At 35.6% G+C, this 24,259-nt stretch overlaps 1 protein-coding gene across 2 annotated transcripts in view; it reads right to left on the bottom strand.

Moving 5' to 3' along the window:
• The window catches only part of LOC143224950 (putative nuclear hormone receptor HR3), a 60,674-nt gene extending 47,339 nt beyond the window's left edge, over positions 1-13,335 (bottom strand). For both annotated transcript variants that reach the window (XM_076453474.1, XM_076453473.1), the window contains exon 1: positions 12,842-13,335. In XM_076453474.1, coding sequence (XP_076309589.1) covers positions 12,842-12,920 — 79 coding nt within the window. In that variant the 5' untranslated portion in view covers positions 12,921-13,335. The remainder of the gene's footprint in view (positions 1-12,841) is intronic.
• Positions 13,336-24,259: the final 10,924 nt, after the last annotated feature.

Raw genomic sequence — 24,259 nt, forward strand, 5'->3', positions numbered from 1 at the left:
CTATGTTTAAAATACTGGGACCAAATATATCAGTGGCAACTGTAGCTTTCCCCAGTGAAGTAAAAATTTGAGAAGTGCCATTGAAACGTAAAGCACAATTTCTAGTTCCAGAAGTTTCTCTCCTTTTTGAGATTCAAAAGTTTGATGTACTTGGACGTATTTCTTGGTTATTTTATATCCCTAATTGTTGCGAATAATGCTTACAATGTACGATAAACGAACAACATTCGTCCCACGCAAACCGGGTAAAAAAGACTCATTAGTTCTATGCCCACCTCTAGTAACGCCGTTTGAAATACATACAGAAACTGAGTCATCTGCCAGTTTATGATGTCACACTATTGAACCTTCACATTTCCTTCAAAAACAATAATTCGACACTGACGTAACAACATGTGAAGAGAAACTCTTACTCCAGAATTCTTTTGGTTGACATCTAAATTCCAACCATGTTGTTTACAAAATAATTTGTAACAAGTGAACTTCTTTGGACGTAATTTTGAATGTTTCCAAGCAACTTTGTTGTCATTCAGATATTCTACTGGTTTGAATATATTAACGAACCATCAAACTGCTATAAACTAGTGTGAGTATTTCAAAGTCCTATAGAAACCCAACATATTTTATGTAACATAACATTTTCATACTGATATTATAAAACCCTGACTTTTACTTTAAGACAAGTGGGGAGAATTTGAAGTTAATCTTATCGTTGAGGGTTTTGTCTGGATTCGTTTTTAGACTTCTAGTTATTTCTAAATTTTCCAGACTATTCACTTCTTACCCATTTTTCCCCACAAACATATAAACTTGTATATTTTGTTTTCTGGGATGAAACTGATGTTTAATTTCCATCAGATTAAAAGTAAAAGTTGTCTGTTTTCCTCCAATTACCAGCTTCTTTATCGTTCTTTAACTGTTACTTATATGGAAACTTCTGTCTGACCAATATACACTGTTTCTGTCTTTGCACGATAATTGGTGAACAGCATTGTACTGATTTTGTCTTTGTTGTTACATAACATTTTGACCAGTCTGTTTCTACAGTAGAAGGACAGTCTTGTTAGTTTGATTTTGAATTTCGCACAAAGCTACTCGAGGGCTATCTGTGCTAGCCGTCCCTAATTTAGCAGTGTAAGACTAGAGGGAAGGCAGCTAGTCATCATCACCCACCGCCAACTCTTAGGCTACTCTTTTACCAACGAATAGTGGGATTGACCGTCACATTATAACGCCACCGCGGCTGAAAGAGCGAGCGAAGAACAGTCAGTCTATATATTTCTTTGTTCAGTGTGTTATACATTTTCTGAGAATGTCTTCCAATATAGCTTATATTACACAGTTTCTTTGTGCTTTTGTTGACATTTGAGACATTTATAGCTAATTACAAACTATTTCGGTCTGTATCTGATAAAGGCTTTGAGTGGCAAACCCGTAATAGTAATAAATGAAATATTTGTGAAACGTACACTTTTTTCGTTGTTTTTCTCAATTCTGTAATCATTGGCTTCACAAAATACCGACGTGTTTAGTTATACAAAACAAGTCAGAACAGCAGAATTGACCGTTTTATATAACACTGAAAACGAAACAGTTTGAGAACCCAACACCTTTTGTTTAAGAAAAGTGTGGTCGTAAAATATAACCCCGTAACACTTCTCACTGAAGACCAAAGACCCTTCATGTCCATCCAAGAAAGTTCTAGTATCAGCAAAGAAGATCATGTTAGAAGAAGAAAATTTGGCAGAGACGTGTGTGGAAATGAAGTCAGTCGGTATAAAGTACTTACTTGAATCAGAAAAATGGATAATAACATAAAAGTTGAAATCTAGAAGTAGAAAACCATTGAGATTTCTACCTACAGTTATTACATATTTCGAAATACGAGTTCACAAAAACAAAATAATGAAATTTACTGAGTAAAGATTTAAAATTTTGCCACCCAAAACCAGGTTAAACGTAAAAGGCCTAAAAATCTCGCACTGGCGGTAGTAATTAATACTGATTGGATTCTGAAACAAAACGTGTTCTTTTCGATCACTCAAACTTTTTCCGAAAACTTCGTTAACAAAAATAAATAGTACAAACTGATTAAACCAATAAAACCTAAAATTATGAATGAGAGTTTAGTAATTACCAAAACGGATAAAGGTAATAAGGTTATCCTGGTAAAACCAACGAATATAACAGTTTCACCCTCTTAAACAAAGACCTTACCAGAAGCTATAACAATAATATTAAATCTGTATTGAACAACAACTAAATCGTGCCAAGCTAATTCAGTAAGTGTTATGAGCCCTCACATGCCATTTTCTCTGGACTTCCGAAGCTACACAAAACGGATATCCCGATCACACCTGTTATTTCCTATACTAACGATCTCGCTTAAAAACTGGTATAGGAAACATAAAATATTTTCAAAAATCTAACTGGTTTGAAACCTAAGTAGAGTATAAAAACTACGGAACTTGCAAAACAAATAAAAAACGTACAGCTACTGAATAACTTCCAAATGGTTTCGTGTTATTTTCTAAAAACATATATTCACTAGCATACGTATTAAAGAACGCACACAAACTAATAGTGATCTAATGGACAAAGAAAAAAGTACATACCTAGTATTTATATTTACACACAAGAATAATCACTTGCTTAAATCAGAACCACTTCAAATTTATCGGCCAAATACATAACAGCAATACGGGTTAGCTATGAATTCCGCCCTCTCTGTTACTTGCAAGTATTCATAGAAAATTGGCCCGGCATGGCCAAGTGGTTAGGACGCTCGAATCGTAATCTGAGGGTTGCGGGTTCGAATCCCGTCACATCAAACATCTTCGTCCTCCTTTCAGCCGGAGGGTCGTTATGAATGTGACAGTCAATCCCACCGCTCGTTTGTAAAAGAATGGCCCAAAAGTTGGCAATGGGTGTTGATGATTAGCTGCCTTCCCTCTAGTCTTACACTGCTAAATTAGGGACGGCTAGCGCCGATAGCCCTCGTGTAGCTCTGCGTGAAATTCAAAACAAACAAACAGTCCTAGATAATTTTGAGAGAAAATTGTTTGGTGATGAAAATAATACACAATATGTCAAATATTAGTACAGATACGTTGATGATATGATTTATCTTTGGACAGGCTTCAAATGTCAAGTTGGTAATTTTGTAACTTTTATAAATTCAAAGAATAGCGGAACGTGGCGAAAGAGGAAACTTTTTAGGCTTAACTTCTGACATAAATAACGGTGTACATTCCTTCCTTACTTTCAGAACACCATCGTAAACGCTTCTTACAGATATCCAATGTCTCGCAAGCTAGCCGTTTTCCAAGGTTTATTATAAATGCTTATAGCTAATCCTTCGTCATCTGAAGAATATGAAACTGAAAAAAACCAAAAACACTTCAATCTTAGAAATAAATAGAAGTCTACAAAGAAATCCAGGCAACGTTATGAAAGACCAGATTAACTGAAGACCCCCGCTCTCTTCCGGCATTAATTGTTATATTAAGTTTGTTTCTACTAAAGCACAAACCTATACAGTAATCTATGTTTGCTCTTCTCAAAGTGAGTATTAAAATCCAATGTTTAGCGTTATAAGCCCACTGACTTATCTCTGTGCCACCGGGGTGCGCTATATTAAAAGTGTTGAACAACGACGTTTCTGTTCGGGATATCACACTGCAACTAATGCTAATTTTATATAGATCTATGGAACTGCTTTTAGCCGACTGACGAAGGAAACGTCTAAAGGCGTACTTAGCAGGAATAAAATCGCTGACTTTGACTGCTCTGCTGTCTCCAAAGAGACAATACCGTTATAACAGTATTGTAGCACTTAAATGAGACAAACTACTGACACGCTATTAAACCATATCGTATATTGTGCGATTAACAAGTTGTAAACATGGGAATCATATATAAATAAACAAGCTGGAATACAACAAGTATGGCTTAAAATAATTATCAACTAATAATTTATTAGCTTATCCGTGGATTAAACGTTGGGAAAGAAGTCAAAGACTACAAGTAAATAAAACTTATCTGTCGTACGACGTGCGTGTCTCTATGATTATTTCCTAGTAGCTCAACAGTGTTTTGAGTGCGAACCCTTCTTAATAATCTTCAATCTGATCTTTTCAGTCCTTTTCTCAGTATAATGTGTTCATAGGGAAAAGTCACAAGAATAATAAAAACGCATATATATAATGTGTTATAAATAGGTTTCGTCATCATTACGGTTGTGTACAAACCTAAAACGCATAATTCTATTATCACAACACATGATGCAAATGTAACCGATTGAAAAAGTATTTATTAATATGTGCGTGATTCCAATGTCTACTAGATCACTGATATATCATCTCAGTTTTGTAATTTATTTTATTACATATCACATTTATAACAGTGTATGTAAACGTAACATATCCCAAAATAGGCCGTGGTTACGCACATATATTTTTAGCTAATTTATCCTTGAATATTTGATTCAGAAATGCTTTCTACGCAATATAGTAGTATCGTACCCCTTAACTTAACTACAGATTTCAGCGGAGTTGCTAGTTTTCAGAAAGCGATTGTCTCTTTCTCAGTACATGGGAAAAACAAAAGGACCCCGGGACGAGGTTAAATCAAAATCCTGATTCCTATGTCACTCCCTCCCAGTAAGGGTCCTAAGGGTACATGTCAGACTTGGTGGCAACCAATTTGGCGGTTGACCGGATATAGACACAATTAGGTGTATGTTTCCTTACAGCAGAGTCACATCGAACTACTTGCTGTATTAAATTAAACTTTAATGTTCTTAGAAGTAACAGATAAATACACGTGATTTGTGATAAACACAGATATTTTCAAAGGTTTTAATGTTTTTAACAGGTTTACCAAAATACCTTATTTTAATATAATGAACATTAGGCCTAACATTTCCACTAAAAATAGCTTTTCAGGTCTATCGTTCAAAAAGAAAAAACATTACGTATAGAATAATGTGATTTTTCTTCCAAATAACAAACCTCGTAGTTTCCATTGCTTTATAAACTATTCCAAACCATTAGAATTAACTTACTATGGACAGAATGTGACTTAATGGTTAGTCATAAGGCCATAGGTTCGATCTACGATACTGTCCAGTAGGTTCCATACTTTGGATTTGGGTTATTCTGTATAAGTGGCAGTCAATCCCATTATTTGGTTCCAGGGAGAGACGAAGCTCTCATGGAAAGGAGTGCTTGTCAATTGTCCAAATACCAAGCACGACCATTTCTCAGTGCCAAAGGTCACTTCGTCCATGTGTGCATGAAAGGTTGTTCAGATTCAAAACACCAATATCAGCTTTGCACTACACACATAAAAATCGTTTAACTGGAAAGTAAAATGGCAGAGACAAAAAAATCTAAAATGATACTTTCACACCTCTGATTTCAACTCCGTAAAGGCCAAAGAGAGATGTGGAAACAAAACTAAACCATAGCTGTCTGACGGTGGAAACAAAACTGACGGTGGAAACAAAACTGAACCATAGCTGTCTGACGGTGGAAACAAAACTGAACCATAGCTGTCTGACGGTGGAAACAAAACTAAACCATAGCTGTCTGACGTTATTTTTGTCACAAATATTAGGTTTATTGGTTTCCAACGCTTCTTCACTTTTCAGCGCTCATATCATAACAATCACATTTCAGTATCTTCATTCTACTCGGAAGTTTCCATAGTTCATCGTATTTATATGTGTTGTTTCGTGAACACGAAGTTCTTTCTACCAGAGTAGGGAGGGAGTAACGAACTTTAAAATGTTTGCTTTGTCTTTTATGGTAGCTAACCAATAAAAGGTCACTGACCAGCAGCTGCTGATGTTTGAAATAGACGAAACACGGAAGTTCTCTGCTCTTTCAGACACTGCAATAAAAACCTTTGTGTGGTCAATATAGGGACGCAGGAGAGGGGCGCAGAGCGGGCGTTATATTGTGAAAGGCCAGGCACATGTTGGACCATGCTGGTTTCAAAACTTTCAATCTGGGAGTAGGGGTTGGGGGGAGCACTGAGTAAGACTTTCAAAGCACACAACAAGCTTTTATTAAAGAACCACAAATAAAGAACAAGGTAACGGTTCAGAGGTTGTTGCCCCTCTAAGCAGGTAAAAGGGCTGGACCTACTAGATTATTTTAAGTAACATATTATCCTAAAAACACCTAAATTCCTCAGGTTTTCAAGTTGAGGTGTAAACAAGATAAAAGAAAGAAGTTAATATATTGAAACATACTTCACCGTACGATATATGTTGCAGTATATTAGCTTTTACTTTTTATTGTTTACTTGTAACCTTCGCTCTAATGTGTTTTTGTTATGTTATTATTCATTCCACAAACGGAAACGTTTTAGAAAATTTATTTTTTATTATGCTATATAGAGTGTAAGCAGATTCATCGATTGTATATTTAAATTCTTGAAACCATCCATCCTAAATATCACTTGGTTAACGTTTAATATTAAGACACTGTGTAATGTTTAAAGCATCTGGCCTCAATATTAGCTAGTCAACCTTTATTATTCAGCCACCATGCGATGTTGATAACACCCATCCTCAATATTACGTAGTTAACCTTAATATTAAGTCACCATATAACCTTGAAAATACTCATTCTCAATATTACCGAGTTAACCTTAATATTAAGTCACCATCTAACCTTGGAAATACTCATTCTCAATATTACCTAGTTAACTTTAATATTAAGTCACCATCTAACCTTGAAAATACTCATTCTCAATATTACCTAGTTAACCTTAATATTAAGTCACCATCTAACCTTGAAAATACTCATTCTCAATATTACCTAGTTAACCTTAATATTAAGTCACCATCTAACCTTGAAAATACTCATTCTCAATATTACCTAGTTAACTTTAATATTAAGTCACCATCCAACCTTGAAAATACCATCCTCAATATTACCTAGTTAACCTTAACATTAAGTCGCCATGTAATGTTGAAAACAGCTAGCCTCAATACTGGCTAGTTAACCTTTAACATTTCGTCACCACGTAATGTTAAAAACATCTGGTCACAATATTAGCTAGTTAACCTTTAACATTTCGTTACCACGTAATGTTAAAAACACCTAGTCACAATATTAGCTAGTTAACCTTTAACATTTCGTTACCACGTAATGTTAAAAACACCTAGTCTCAATATTAGCTACTTAACCTTTAACATTTCGTTACTACGTAACGTTAAAAACACCTGGTCACAATATATTAGTCGGTTAACCTTTAATATTTAGTCACCGGGTAATGTTAGACATACCTAACCTCAGTATTTCCTGATGAACCTTTAACACTCTTACGAAAAGTGGGGCCTAATAGGCCCCAGAGCAACTTGAAAGGTTATTAATATTAGGCTAATAATTTTGTATTTAAATAAAATTGCCATTTAAATCCATTAATGAATGGATTAACGAGATTCCCACTGTCCCTATCTACTATCTAGCGAAACCACAGCCAGGGGAACGGGCTTGGAGAAATCAGGACTAGAAACGTCTTTTCGAGGAGTGTTAACATTCAGCTAGTTTGTTTATAAAGAACCTTTTTAGAATTAGCCACCAAATTATCTTTACAACTTTTGAAAGTTTTTGTCATTTCGTCCACCAAACCTTTAATACCAGTACCTCATTTCCGGTAAAACCTTTATTTTACAAACTTTCATAGCCATCATAACGTTTTCTGTACAACCTTTAACAGTAATCACATTTATTTTACATCTTTTGACACATAGCCATCACTAAGGTTATTCAAAAGCTTAAAGATAAATGGAATATTAAGTAACAGCGTGTAACCAGTAACTGGCCACTTATTTGGTTTTCCATCTTAAGTAAACATCTAATTGTGTATCACATTAATAACATGTGATACATGGGTCAGCTTTGCAAAACATTTTTTTATTCTTGCGGAATTTTTATCACAATTTGCTTATTTTTACATATCGTATTTGGCAGGTGTTCATTTTTATGGCTTAACTATTACTAATCATAAGTTTAAAGATAAATCGAATGTAAACAGTATATAGTCACACACATCCCTACATGAACAGTATATAGTCACACACATTCCTACATGAACAGTATGTAGTCACACACATCCCTACATGAACAGTATACAGTCACACACATCCCTACATGAACAGTATACAGTCACACACATCCCTACATGAACAGTATGTAGTCACACACATCCCTACCTGAACAGTATACAGTCACACACATCCCTACATAAACAGTATAGTCACACACATCCCTACATGAACAGTATAGTCACACACACCCCTACCTGAACAGTATACAGTCACACACATCCCTACATAAACAGTATAGTCACACACATCCCTACATGAACAGTATAGTCACACACATCCCTACATGAACAGTATACAGTCACACACATCCCTACATGAACAGTATACAGTCACACACATCCCTACATGAACAGTATAGTCACACACATCCCTACATGAACAGTATATAGTCACACACATCCCTACATGAACAGTATATAGTCACACACATCCCTACATGAACAGTATATAGTCACACACATCCCTACATGAACAGTATATAGTTACACACATCCCTACATGAAGGTTGTCAGAGTTTATTTGTAACGTCCTCAGATTCCAGCTGGTACACATTACACTTGTAAGATCCACCGAACAATGAGACCGGCGGGATTTCAGTAACATTAATATCACACAAAATTATAATAAAAAAAATTCAGCGAATAAGCTTCAAGAGAAATGGAAGAACACAAGAACGATATTTACATTTCAATTTTGGAAAAAAAAAGAGAAAGAAAATCTTGTAATCAAGCCACCAATTAAACTTATTACGGTAAGAAAGAAAAGCTTGTAATCAATTAAACTTATTACGGTAAGAAAGAAAAGCTTGTAATCAATTAAACTTATTACGGTTAATAACGAAACCACCCAACCAGAGTTACCTAACTGTACTCATGATAACGAAACCACCCAACCAGAGTTACCTAACTGTACTCATGATAACGAAACCACCCAACCAGAGTTACCTAACTGTACTCATGATAACGAAACCACCCAACCAGAGTTACCTAACTGTACTCATGATAACGAAACCACCCAACCAGAGTTACCTAACTGTACTCATGATAACGAAACCACCCAACCAGAGTTACCTAACTGTACTCATGATAACGAAACCACCCAACCAGAGTTACCTAACTGTACTCATGATAACGAAACCACCCAACCAGAGTTACCTAACTGTACTCATGATAACGAAACCACCCAACCAGAGTTACCTAACTGTACTCATGATAACGAAACCACCCAACCAGAGTTACCTAACTGTACTCATGATAACGAAACCACCCAACCAGAGTTACCTAACTGTACTCATGATAACGAAACCACCCAACCAGAGTTACCTAACTGTACTCATGATAACGAAACCACCCAACCAGAGTTACCTAACTGTACTCATGATAACGAAACCACCCAACCAGAGTTACCTAACTGTACTCATGATAACGAAACCACCCAACCAGAGTTACCTAACTGTACTCATGCCATATCTTAGCCATTAACCACGTATGACTACAACAGCACAAGCAGAAAGTGCAGTCATGGCTGTAGTTTTGTGTCTATTAACCAATTGGATTAGAGCATTTGACAGGTTTTCTTAGCGTACATATTACGTTGGTAAATCGTGGACTGAACCCAGTAATACCAGGAGTTCTTCTTATCTGTGTGGTTTCCCACAACGTTCGTGAAGTCTAAGATGGTGAAATATATATATATATATATATATATAAACAGTTAATGCTTTACATTTGGTCGCGAAGAGTGACAGCGTGGGCAAAAATACAAATCTTATATGACCTTTGAACTATGTGATACGGAAGTAGTCGTGTTTTTGTCCACTTCCGGGTCATCTGCAACACGTGCGTTGTTAGAGTAAAATCGTAACACATGGATTGGAAATAGGTCCGTTAAGACCGGCTCGTGCAAATTTCCTCTTCGTACACAATGACAGACCATTATAAAATCATTACAACTTCCGCTCAGAAAATTTAGAACAGATGTCGAAAAAGACGAAAAAAAATCGTTAGAGTAACAAATGAAGTAAAGAGCTAGTTTCATTTACTGTTTAACATTAACAGCTACAACTTTATAATGCACATCAACACAGTGCTTAAAATAATGTCTTAAGTAAGAGGTTAACAAACTGTAAAATGCAGATCTCTCCGAAATCCACAGTAAAGTGTTATAAAGATATTCAGAAATAATAGTTTTATTGGGTAGTGTGCCTCAGTCAGGATGTGGAATGGTCTAGGGTTGGTGAGAAAGTTTGGGAACTTACCACATTACGTTATCCGAAGACATACCAATACTATTGAACCTACTTTAAATCAGTATGACGGATGTTCCAACTGTATCACGCTAGCTGATAAACATAAAGCCAGAAATTTGCTACTTTTAAAGTAATGCTAATTTCAGTCAAGCCGTGTATCTGACACAATCATATTTAAACAAACTGTATGTACCTTTGGAAAATTAAGAAACGGGTAGCGATTAATACATACATATATCGTAATGTCTTATCATGAATATCACGCTACTTATATCATCGTCATGTAAAGCTATATATTAAAAAGTTATTTATGAGTTTTACGTTTTTAATATAAATGTTAACGTTAAAGAAGCTTTCCATTTCGTTGTTACAACAACATGCTGATCGCATGTTATACTAAATTAAAATGCGTAATACTAGTCACAGCTGCTGTCTTTCGAAAATCGTAGTAAACTTAAATAAAACAGTTTTCAACAGTTAAACAGGCTAGGTGGTCATTCATGAAACCCATTGGCCTCTTATTTGTTACTGACCTTCTTATTTGGGAAACATTTTCTGTTTTTAATTTAAGAGATTATCCATTTAAATTTTAATACATAAATCTTAGTGCAAAATGAATTACTAAACACCGTTCTTAGTTTATTTATATATTTCTATCGAATATGCGCGCAGAGCTACATGACATGTAACTGCGCCAGCCGTCCCTAGTTTTCAACTGCTCGCGTTAGACTAGAGGGTATATAGCTAATGAACAGCACCCACCGCCAAGAGTTGAGCAACACTGATCAAGCAATAGGAACTGATCGGCACAATCATAACGCATTCACGGTTCGGAGCAAAGTATTACAAGGTTAATTAATTCATTTTATCATTATTATTATGTTGTTCTTTTGTGAGCAATGGGAAGAGAACCACGAATACTCAAATCGACAGCCCGGCCGCTAACTACTAGTAAAAATACGCTTGGCTCATTTATATGTACAAGCTCGATGAAGGCTATGGAGTCAAAGGTTTCTGTCCCAAAGCAGTTAGAAGACTTCTAGATTTCGTGGGCTTCTTCCAGCCCTCCATATTCAACCGCATTAAGAATGAAAAAAATTTTTTTTTTTACAAAAGAACAACAACATACACATACACATGTCGGCTCTGTTTAAAATTCTCTGTCCTAGCTGTTCACGTCTTGACGTAATAAACAAAATGTTACGTTGTGAAGTATCCCCAACGATTAATTATTAGTTGTAAGACTTACATTTGTCTATCTCACAGCCAGAAAACAAAAGTAATAAGCTAAATTTATTCTCAAGAGCGCAAAAGAAATGTTAATTGTTTCATTCACAATATATGTTCAACAAATTAAAATAACGAACTTGAATGACTGGACTTTCTGTTTACTTTTTATCTCCTGATCATTGCCCAAACTGTATATACTAATTTGGAAACGATGCCCAATGACGGAAATTTATTATTATCAACGATTAATTCACTGTATGATTGGTACTAGTACACGAGCGTTCTACTATACATACTTATATTGTGGTTCATGTTTACTTCGACGCAAATTACAGTTTGCACATTTTTATGCCTTGTTAGTACGACATAAAACATAGTTCTTAATGGTATTGCACGTCACGTTTCCTACAAGAGTTGGAAATATCGAATTAAAAACCTCTTGCTTTTCGGGATAACAAACGCTATGTTCGGCGAAATCATTAATACCCGAACGCCGAACCAATCATCACCAATCTATTCACATGTCTAATTGGTTCGCCGCAGGTTACATAATCACGTTACGTGGGTGTTTGAAAGAGTAGAGATTTTTCACAGTATGCTGCTCACACCAAGTTTGTGTAATAGCAAAAAAAAAAAAAAAAAACATAGCTCAAAACGTATAATTCTAAGGACCTAGCTGGCTTAATGAATCAGATGGTACAGAATTCGCGTCTTTAGGGCCTGATATAAGAGTAACAGTCAAATTATTCTATTCAATGACATATCAGTGGCCCAAAAGTTGGCGGCGAATAGAATATACTGTTTGCCGTCCTTCTAGTTTATCAGTTCAAAATTACAGACAGCCATGCGCAAATAGCACATGTAAATATACGTGAGAATTCTAAACAAACTAATAATTAAAAAAGAAACACATTTGAGCGCTATAGCCTCTAGATTAAAATCACCATCTTTATATTTTAGCTGCTAGTTTTTGAAAGTACGACACTGTGTCGATCAAATCTAATTATTATTTCACGAATTGCGATTACCTTGACTTACAAGGAACAGGTATAAATAAGTGTTTTTGCTGTAAACAAAAGAATTCTGATAATTAAAATAAACGTCTTGAGCATTTATGTACTAAGAAACATTCTCCATGTTTGAACATGCCATCACTTCCTCCTCTCTACCAACTTGACATTTCTTTACTTAACTATTTTTTCTGTTCATGTACAGACACACAAGTTAGTTACACCTACCTTTTATTGAACCGAAAGAAGTTTGTGGTTGTGCTACCTCCACTTTTGTAAAGTTGCCCCACGACATTGGACCGTGCATGTACAATACCAGTATTCAAATCCTACCAGAAGCGAGTAAGGCTGGCCTACAAAATATTCCGTTAGTAGAAGGGCGACAGGATTGTGGGTTTATTTATTTTTTTGCTAGCTATGTGTACATGATTCTGCACTGTTTGAGTCGGTTTCCATCTGCCTCGTTGTCTCCAAGCTTGTATTCACTGCTATAGACAGGCGCCTTCAGAGCCGTTTTTTCCTGTTCACCATTTCCTGCAACTATACAGTCGTCGCAACGCGATGCACCAGACGCGAGTGTGGAGGCCAGCGAGGCCTCACTAACTAAAAAAGGTACTGAAAGTAATACAAAGCACAGTTAGCGAGATTAACACGTTGAAACAGTAACACCTCCCGAGATCACCTGTTCTGTGAGACAGTTCTCTTCCGTGTGGCCTCGGTCTGTTCTAGCCCCTAGCCCAACACTTTTTCAAAACACACAGCCAATGGGAGCAGTCCATTTCATTTCTGCGGGTAATAAACGTCAAATAGGAGGTGCAAATAGGTTCACGTGAGCTCTTTGGGCATCTCGTACGAGGGTGTGTTCTCAAATAAGTGATCACGACTGTTCACTACAGCCTTAGCACTCTACAACAAATTTACACGTGCTTTTTGTTGAATGCTAATAAATAATAACCGAGTAGCAACCAAAAATCTTACCACCAGGGGAAGGTGCTGCGTATATATTTTATATTGCAGTTCTGGTAAAAGTTACAATAAACCTTTGGTATACATTTATATGTAAAAAATTTGGTTTTGAGAAGGCTTGTATTACTATAACTAAGTGCCTAAATGTTTATAATGCTTTCATAGAAAACTTAAAACTGAAGTGTTGAAAGATGTGATAACAGAATAAGAGAAAGTGACTCGAATTTATTTATTTTGCTTCTGTTTGACTTGACTCGTTTATTTTTAAAAACTGAGCTCAAACATCCGGTAACGCCGCTTAAATTTTTTTACTCTAAAATATCGAGGTAGTTTTAATGTTCATCTTCTGTTTTAATTATAAATTATTCTACGTCTCGTTATGATGTTGTTCTTATATATTTTTTGTGCGTTTCATATCATTTCATACATTGTTTAAATCAATCTCCATCAGATAAACTGAGAAATTATCTGATGCCCAGAATCACTTCAATCCTTATACCAGTCAATACGATATGGTGCCCAGAATCACTTCAATATTTATACCAGTCAATATAATATGGTGCCCAGAATCACTTCAATCTTTATACCAGTCAATACGATATGGTGCCCAGAATCACTTCAATCTTTATACCAGTCAATACGATATGGTGCCCAGAATCACTTCAATCTTTATACCAGTCAATACGATATGGTGCCCAGAATCACTTCAATCTTTATACTAGTCAATTCGATATGGTGCCCAGAATCACTTCAATCTTTATAATAGTCAATACGATATGGTGCCCAGAATCACTTCAATCTTTATACCAGTCAATACGATCTGGAGCCCAGAATCACTTCAATCTTTATACTAATCAATACGATCTGGAGCCTAGAATCACAGTACTTCAGTTTCTGTACTAACTGGTCATCATGCTCTGCTCAGTGTGTTGATTACCACAGTAACTTTAAACAACATCACCAAAGCAGCTTGGTAAAACGGTTACTGAGCAAATTCTATTTTACTCCTACCTTTAAAAGTTACCAAACAGTAACTAAAAACAACAGTACCAACAATAAAGCGTGCTCTTCAGGATAAAGAGTGTAAATCACGACTGATGTATGCAAGACAACAGGGTAGAAAGGTCGCTTCGGTAACCTGTATACTTAAGGCGCCACGGATAACGGTACTCTTCACAAGATAATAGGGGGCGTGCCGATCTTAGCACTGGCAGAACGAGTTTTCCAAGTTTACTAAGCCTGATATTCCACGATACTGTTCTGGCCTGTTGCCATCAATAGTTAGTCATTAGAGCGTGTAAGACACCAAGATTCTACTTGAGATTCTTCCTGACAAACAGTCCACCCCTTAGAGCATAGACCCGTCTGGGTCTGGAATGCGGTAGTGTATAAGTGTGGCGCTACGGTATATGACACCAAGAATATACAGTTTTCCGTGTTAGCTGTCGTCTGCGTCACGGTCGGAAGGTGCTGGGTTAGGAGGGCTGTTCAACGCGTGGCTATTGGTTTGTAGTACGCGGGAGATTTAACGTAAAATAACTGTAATTTCGTCCTTGAGGACTTAGAGGTTATATTTTGTGAAGACTCTTCACACTGAACATTAAATAACTTTTTTTTTTTTAAGTTCATCTTGAAATGTTTTAGATTTATATATTTTCCGTTGAATTATTATTTTTTTGCGACGTGTATGTTTTGTTTTCGCTTTTCCTTGGCTATCATTATCTTGAATACTATGAAAGTAGTCATTTTTGAAAAGAACAAAATTCTCCGATACCATAATTGAAAAACAAAACAAACATGAATTTACCGAAATCTGAAGTATGGCGCCGAAGTTCAATTATAGCTCAAACATAACCGTACTAAATCAACATATCTGAATGATACGTTGGTTTTTGTAGATGATAAAATTAGAAGCGTACGTTGAGAGAGCTTTTCAGATTTCATGGATTCCAACACTATTCAAGAATTGTTTAATGAGTTGGAGAGTTACAATTAGGGCTTTATTTTAACATAAACTGTTAGTCTTTATTTTTTACAGCAGGGTTAAATATTGTTTATTATAGAGCTTAAATATTAACCTCTATTTTTACAGGAATGTTAAACATTGTAAATGATTGAATGGAAAGATTAACTTATATTTCTTTCATATAACAGAGTTCAGTAGTATATATTATATAGTGTATTGGTTTGCTTTTACATTTCTTTCTGTGAAAAACAATACGTGAAGAATATTATTGATAAGTCCTCCAATCTTTCATCAAGAGTATACAAGAAAAAAATCTAACAATAATGTACGTTTACATATAGAGGGCGAAGCGAGCTAGGTAGGCTTAGTTTTAAAGAACGAAAAGCAGAAGAGTGGCCGAACCTGTTCGAACAGAAAACAGTTTTTCTTTTCTTGATATTGTAAGGCCAAGTAAATAGGTGTATAGGTCCTAATACATGGGAAATGGAAACAAGCATATAAGAAAGACTACAGCATACAGTGTGACACAAAGTAAAACAAAAACAAGGCCAATGAAACTTGTCAGTAATTTAACGATATAATAACAGTGTAGTATTTTTGTACCTCTAGTTTGTTGTTTGGGTGATATTATTTTATCTTCCTAAAATAAAGTTAATGAATAACTTTTAAAGTTTAACTCTGCCCGCTGTTCGCATAAACACTTTTTTTTTTTTTTGTAAAATTACACACTGAATTAGCTGTCTTGTGTCCATGGAATTTAGCAATATAAGCCCTGGGGCTCACAGGTGAACCACTGGAAAGGTTTATTTGTTTGAAGATAACCACAAAATTACACAATGTGATGGCTCTTTGGTTTCTGCGCACGACGGGTATCGAAACCCACTTTTTAGCGTTGTTAGTCCGCGGGCACATCGTTGAGCCAATGGGGGATCCTATTTACAAAACACATTTTAAATATAAAATACAAAGAACAAACGTATCTGTTACTCTGATAGGAAGTGAATGTAAATGTTCCTCATGGTAGTTTAGATCTTGTAGTTCTTGTCTCGTACACTTCGTTGTGTTGACGTTTGCTTCAACTAATAAAATCCAATTAATGTTTAAATGAAGAACTTGAAGAACATTACTAAAGTCACAAACAACCCCAGGTGAAGAAAGACGCAATTCATGACAAATAATTTTATGATTACTAAAGTCACAAACAACCCCTGGTGAAGAAAGACACAATTCATGACAAATAATTTTATCATTACTAAAGTCACAAACAACCCCTGGTGAAGAAAGACACAATTCATGAAAAATAAGTTTTATTATTACTAAAGTCACAAAAAACTCCTGGTGAAGACGCAATTCATGACAAATAATTTTATCATTACTAAAGTCACAAACAACCCCTGGTGAAGAAAGACGCAATTCATGACAAATAATTTTTAAGGTGTTATAAAATCACAAACATTTTCTGGTAAAGTTTTACCAAGTTATAAAATTACATGGTAGTTTTGGTGAAGAAGTACTGGTTCTTGACATTTAAAAGCGTTATGATAAGATACAATCATATAAATCTTTCAGTGATGAAGTAATGACAGTTTTACTTCTCATAAAAGTATACACATATTGTGACTATGAAGTACTTCATGACAAATAAAAGTGTTATGATGTTAAAATCATATAGAACTTCTGGCGATGAAGTACTTCATGACAAGTAAAAGTGTTATGATGTTAAAATCATATAGAACTTCTGGCGATGAAGTACTTCATGACAAGTAAAAGTGTTATGATGTTAAAATCATATAGAACTTCTGGCGATGAAGTACTTCATGACAAGTAAAAGTGTTATGATGTTAAAATCATATAGAACTTCTGGCGATGAAGTACTTCATGACAAATAAAAGTGTTATGATGTTAAAAATCACATAAAATTTCTGGCGATGAAATACTTCATAGCAAGTAAAACTGTTATGATGTTAAAAATCATATAAAATTTCTGGCGATGATATAATATTTCATAACAAGTAAAACTGTTATGATGTTAAAAATCATATAGAACTGGCGATGAAATACTTCATGACAACTAAAAGTGTCATGATGCTATAAAATTAAATAGAATCTCAGGTAATGGATTGATTTCTTAGTCGAATAGTCAGCCTTTTTAACTGGTGCAGGTTTAATACGTCAGGAACATAACTTTTGATTTTTAATTACGTTTATTTGTTAAAGATTTTAATAAGTTAATGGAAAATATCGGTTTATCTCTCCTTGGAAAATACGTAACTTGGTAAATTTAGTTGTGGTGAACATTATAATTAGGGTCATCTGGTGGAAGAGACTTGACGTACATGTTCAACAGGAGGTAAAGCTTAGCGAGGGGTTCTGACTGGCATGGATCAGTGAATATGACATTTTGACTTAGGAAACAGTGGTGAACATAACGGGTTTGAAGGTCCTGGAAATTGCAAAGAGGTGCGGTTATAGAGGTGAAGTGTAGGAAGGACCAGGTAGTTAGTTGGACATGAAAGCGAGACACGAACACTATGTTTCAATGCCTGGAGGGAACGACAAAAGCTGGTAGACAGAGAGTTAAGTGGTGTGACCGTATGTAAGACAGGGGCAAACAAAGGGGCAGATTCAAACCTCATGTAGTTCCGGATAACAGACTAAGTGGGTGGAGACAGGATGTAACATTCTAGTCAACAGCCGTTATCTGAGCTTCTAGGTAAGATATTTTTCAGTTATAACACAAAGATATTTGATGATATCCGAAAGTAAAATCTGGACATCAACTCGGGTGTTAAAGAGGGGCAGATTTACAACAATGATGGAATCTATGCTCAATAAGACCGAAACTTATGGCTCTGTTTTTGTTTTTCTATGGAGAAAAGTTTGGTTTTTGTTTTCTGTATCCAACCGAACGACGTAACTGCTGTCACAGTGTATTTCGTTTGCTTCAATACTGATATTCATTGTGTTATATATTTGTAAAAAAATCTTTACCAGTTATCAAAGATCCTCTGTTTAAACCGTATTCTTATGTAGATCCTATGACTCTGTAGAACAGCCGAGCTATATTCATATAATAGTAACCAAAAATACAAATATATATATATATTTGTATATTTGTTTACTAATCACATGGTACTAAGCCCAATCGTAGCCCTTCAGCGTATTAAATGTTCTAATGTTATTTAGCTATCTTCGTTTATAAAAATTGGTGGATGTTGGTCTAGCGACCTACATAAGAAGTAGTAATTGTGATGGCCCTAGGTGGTTAAGGCACTCGACTCATAATCTGAGGGTCGCGGGTTCGAATCCCCGTCCCACCAAACATGCTCGCCCTTTCAGGCGTGGGGGCGTTATTATGTTACGGTCGATTACCCTATTCATTGGTAAAAGAGTAGCCCAAGAGCTGGTGGTGGGTAGTGATGACTAGCTGCCTTTCCTCTAGTCTTTCATTGCAAAATTAGGGACGGCTAGCGTAAATAGTCCTCGTGTAGCTTTGCGCGAAATTCTAAACAGATCAAAAAAGAACAGTAATTGTAACAATATTTCATCTCTGTTGCCTCCTACGTAGTAATGTTAGGAAATTATTGTCATATCATACATTAACCATTATGTGATAAATGTAAGTGCAAACCTTTTATCCTGTTGACAGACAATTAATCTTCAGTTCTTCATAATGATGGTTGATGGCCCTGAATATATAAACCTTTCATTATACACTCATGCTTTTGTAAACAGATCTGATGAAGATATGAAGAAATACGTGATATTCGCTACTTTTGTTTGAAATTTGATAATTTTTAAAACTGTCTAACGTTATTAGGGAGACAAGATTATTCTATATGTCTATATATATATATCTTTTCATATTAATGCTAGTATCAGTTTATTTAGGTATCTTTAACTATTCAAAATTAAGACGAACTAGCACCAAACCAAGTTATTTAGCAATATTGAGGCGACAAAAGGTCTGAAACCACGTTGAGTTAACTAATCTTAGAGAAAAGATACACGTTCAAAACAGCAAAGTAAACCTCACTAACAATGAGGTTCACTGCTTTCGTCCATTACAGCCAGGGCCCGATATAGCCAGGTGGTTGAGGTACTCGACTCTTAATCTGAGGGTCGCGAGTTGGAACCCCCATCACACCAAACATTCTCGTTCTTTCAGCCGGGGGGAGCTATAATGTTCGATCAATCCCACTATTCGTTGGTAAAAGAGTAGTCCAAGAGTTCACGGTGGGAGATGATGACTAGTTGCCTTTTCTCTAGTCTTATACTAATTTAGCAGTATAATTTAGCTATCTGCGCTAGCCCTATTGTAGCTTTGCGCGAAATTCAAACCAAACCATTACAGTCCTTTCACCCCAGGAAGACTGGATAGGTAGTCAGTCAACTGAAATTTCTCGGTGGCGAACACCTATCTCAACTATACATTTGTTCAGTGTAATTAGTCATGTCCGTCCGCTCCCCTCTCCTCGTGGCTCAGTGGAGGTAAGTCTGAAGGCTTAGGACCATAAAAATCGAATTTCGATACCCGTGGTGATTGGCTTACAGAGCGCTGACACATGAAAAAATAGAACTTATTATAATTAAAAAGTCAATATCACCCATCATTTTTTAAGCATTTTCGTTGATAATTCATCAGATAGTAGATTTTACAAATAAATTATGATAGTTTTCTGTACCAGGACCAAACTTAGCAGTAGAATCACCACAACAGTATCACGATTTATATTTTTTCATTAGACTACAACAATAATAATAATGTGATTTTAAATAAGTATACTGGTTACTCTTTCATGCCCTGTAGTTTCAATCCTGAAACATTAGGTTATACAGTTTTATTACAGTCTTTTCTCAGAATATAACACTAGATTACCATTCTTTCGACTTAACATAGCTGATGTGTGTCTTAGTATCTTTAGGAGTCATTCCTTTCGAGTTGCGCCAGGAGACTGCACACATGTTGATCAAAGTCTCTTACGTATTGAGTTTTCTAGTTGATTTATTCATGTGGACATTTATACATAAATATAAGGATTCTAAACCGAATAATTAATAATCAACACTTAGTACTCAATAATCATCACTCATAGCATTTAATTAAAAGTTCGATTTTTTTCCTTTGTTTCGAAAAACAGCCGTGACCCCTTCTTTACTAGAAACAGTTGTTTGAACCATACCGCGCCGAGTCAGAAACGAGTAATATCGTATCAGTATAATATATTATATATTTTTTACTGTAAACAAAAATATTTATGATGAATATTTTTTTAGCCAAAATGTATGTAGATTCCTGTCCGTCTAACGCTGTTAGAATCTTGGGATCGTAGCTATCGTACTTGTTTGTTTAAAATTTTGCGCAAAGCTACACGAGAACCATCTGAGCTAGTCGTTCCTGATTTACCAGGGTAAGATCAGAGGGAAAAAAACTAGTCAACATACCCACCGCCAACTCTTGGGCTACCCTTTTACCAACGAATAGTGGGATTAACCGTGACATTATAACGCCTCCATGACTGAAAGGGGTGAGCATGTTTGGTGTGACGGGGATTCGAGCCTGCGACCCTCAAATTACGAATCGAGCACCTTAACCACCTGACCATGCCGGGTCATATTCATACTTATTCTACAAATGTCCACTATTTGGTGTATACAGGATCGCACGCTAATTCATTCGTAACAACAGTATTATAGTTAGATTTCTGGGGCTCATTAATTTGATACCTCTTGGTAGCGTCCAAGACAGTCAGCAAGTATTAAAGCCTTTAAAAGTTGAAAACAATTAAAAATAAGATAAACTTTGATAAAAACAGTGTGTAACACTATATATTATATTAAGTTTTGTTGTCATGTTACTGTCCAAAAACCGTAGAGAATTGTCAGTAGAGCAGAAAGTTCGCATAAAAGTTTTACATGATGCTGGTTGGACTCTTTGACAAATTGCTACAGACTTGAAATGCTTCCTAAACACTATAAAGTACACCATAGATTGTCTGTCAGACTGAGACAGATACATTTGAAAATAGGAAAGGAAGAGGCAGAACACCTAAACTCAATGATAGTGATGTTAAATATCTTTGTGTAACCTTTGAGACAGAAGGAAGACTGTCACTTATCTCAAGCATGAGATAAACAACCATCTACTAAATGACAGAAAAGTGTCCAGATATACGGTATCAAGAAGCCTCAACAAGAATATATTATTTGGTCGTGTGGCAATTAAAAAATATTTATTTCGATCTCCAAATATTGTGAAGAGACTGAAGTTCGCTATAACGTTCAAAAATAGGACTGTTGATGATTGAAAAGGATATTATGGACGGATGAGTCCAGGTTTGAAATATTTGGTTCATAACGTAGATTATACATCCGGTGAAAGATATTTACCTCAATGTGTAGCACCTACCATGAAGGAGGCAGTTTGATGGTTTGGGGGTGGTTGCTCTGCTGAGGCGATAGGAAAATATTTGCAAAATAGTTGGAATAATGAATAAGTGCAAGTACCATCAGATACTGGTACATCATGGTATACCCAGTGGTTTGCATATTATTGGTAAAGGATTCTACTGCCAAGAAGATAATGACCACAAACACTCACCCAATCTAAGCATAAAATACTTAGCTAAGAAAGAAGTTGCTGGAGTCATTCGTATAATGTAATGGTTCCCATCTCAACCCAATTGAGGAGATCTGGGATTTGAAAGATAAAAACTTGAGAAATAAAAAATTACTTCCAAAGAAACTTTATGGGAGTGTACCAGAGACATTTGGAGTAAAATCCCAAAGGACACTTTAATTAAATATTTTGTATCAATGTCTGAAAGACTGTCTGCAGTTATTAAAGTAAAAGGAAAACACAAAATATTAACTCTTTACTGATCTCAATCACTTCCAGTGAGTTTCTGTTGTACTAAATATGAAGGTTAATAAAAGTTTAATGTTTCACCTGTGATTTTATCTTCCATTGTTCTTTGAAAGTAGCCTGAAATATAATTTTTCACTTTGTTCTAACACTTTTGTACAGTATTGTAAACTGTATGATAGCTACTTTTATTATTTTTAACAGATGATGTAATCCGTATAATACCAATATTTATCTTATTTAACGAGGTATTATAAGCAGCAGAATACCTATATTTATCATATTTGATAGAGGATGTAAGCTGCGCATAATGCTTTATTTATCACATTTAACGGGATCATATAACCCGTAGAATTCCCAAATTTATCGTATTAATAGATGAAATGAGCAGTACCTAATTTGTTTTTAAGTACACATAATTATTTTTGGTTTAGTACCTGTTGTTCGAGTAGAAAGCTAACTTTCATCAAATTGGTAACAAACTGCACTTGAAAAGCATGCAATGTGTGGGTGGATAGGTACTTTCGTTTAATAAGCGCTAATGTGTAATTGATTTCTATCGACGCTGTTGGGTGCTAACTTTGTTTACGGACGCACCACTTGAAGGAATTTACGAGAACTGAAATAAAAGAGCGTGCGGGTGCTGTCAAACGCAGTTTGTGTTTGGTGCTAAATAATTAATCAATCTATCAACCTGTACTACACAAATATTTACGCACTTACACATGTAGATCACGTTAACAGTTTGCCTATAGCGACCAAAGTTAATTCAGTTGATACTCATAAAATGGTGGTCAGATTACACGGTATTTCATTAAATATGGAAAAGGGTATAACCAACAAAGAATAAATCTTGCTGTTTAAAACCATCATCCGCAATTACTGTATGGTGCTGTAGGATAGTGCGTTACCATCAAACTCAACGGCAAGTGACCACCTTACATTCTGTCATAACCGTCACTAATCTTATTTTAAAACAAGATGGTGTCTATATAAGTGTTCTATTACATTAAAAAACGATGGACTTTATAATCCCTTACAAAGACGGAAACTTGAAACGACGATATGTCTAAGTGAAAGTCGAAAAATAAAATTAAACGACGAATGTTGCGATCTTTTTTTTTTGTTATTAAACACGAAGCTGCACAATAGGTTATCTGCGTTATACTTGTCACAGGTACGGAAACCCACTTTTTAACAATATAAGCCTTTAGGCCTACGGCTAAACCTCTGGACTGGTGGAAATTTTAGAAGTCTGTACGAGCATAAATAGTTTAACTCTTGTTGTTGTGCGTGCCACATTGCCCTTAATTAACGCCCCCTCCAATTATCGCCCCCCCCGTGTTTTCATGAATGGTTGGTTGTTCTGGTGTTTCATGGCATAGAGCAGCTAGGCTATCTGCGTTTCCATGAAACTTATCTTATGTGACAGCAATAGTAATCCAACACATTATCCACTCTTATTACCGTAATTTTGATTTGAAAACAAAAAGGAGAAAAGAAAACAAACCCACGCGCGCGTACTTGTTAGCATTGAAATAAACAAATCACATGCGAAAACTGGAATCCGGAACTGCACAAATACAATAGTTACTGCCCACCTTTACAGTTCGAAACCCCTTCGTGAACGTAACTAGAAGCAAAATAATGTATTTACATGCCTAGTAAATGTCGTTGTCATCGAAAACAAGGTTTTATAATGAGAATTGTTTGAAACCTGAACATAACGTAAACCAAATGATTAACGTCTATATACATGAATGTGATGAGTTATTTGATGTATCTGTAATGTTTTCTTAGCGCAGATCTACATAATAAGTTACCTGATGTGTCTATAATGTTTTCTTAA

The sequence above is a fragment of the Tachypleus tridentatus genome, chromosome 9, assembly GCF_004210375.1.
Source record: "Tachypleus tridentatus isolate NWPU-2018 chromosome 9, ASM421037v1, whole genome shotgun sequence".
NCBI lineage: Eukaryota > Metazoa > Arthropoda > Merostomata > Xiphosura > Limulidae > Tachypleus > Tachypleus tridentatus.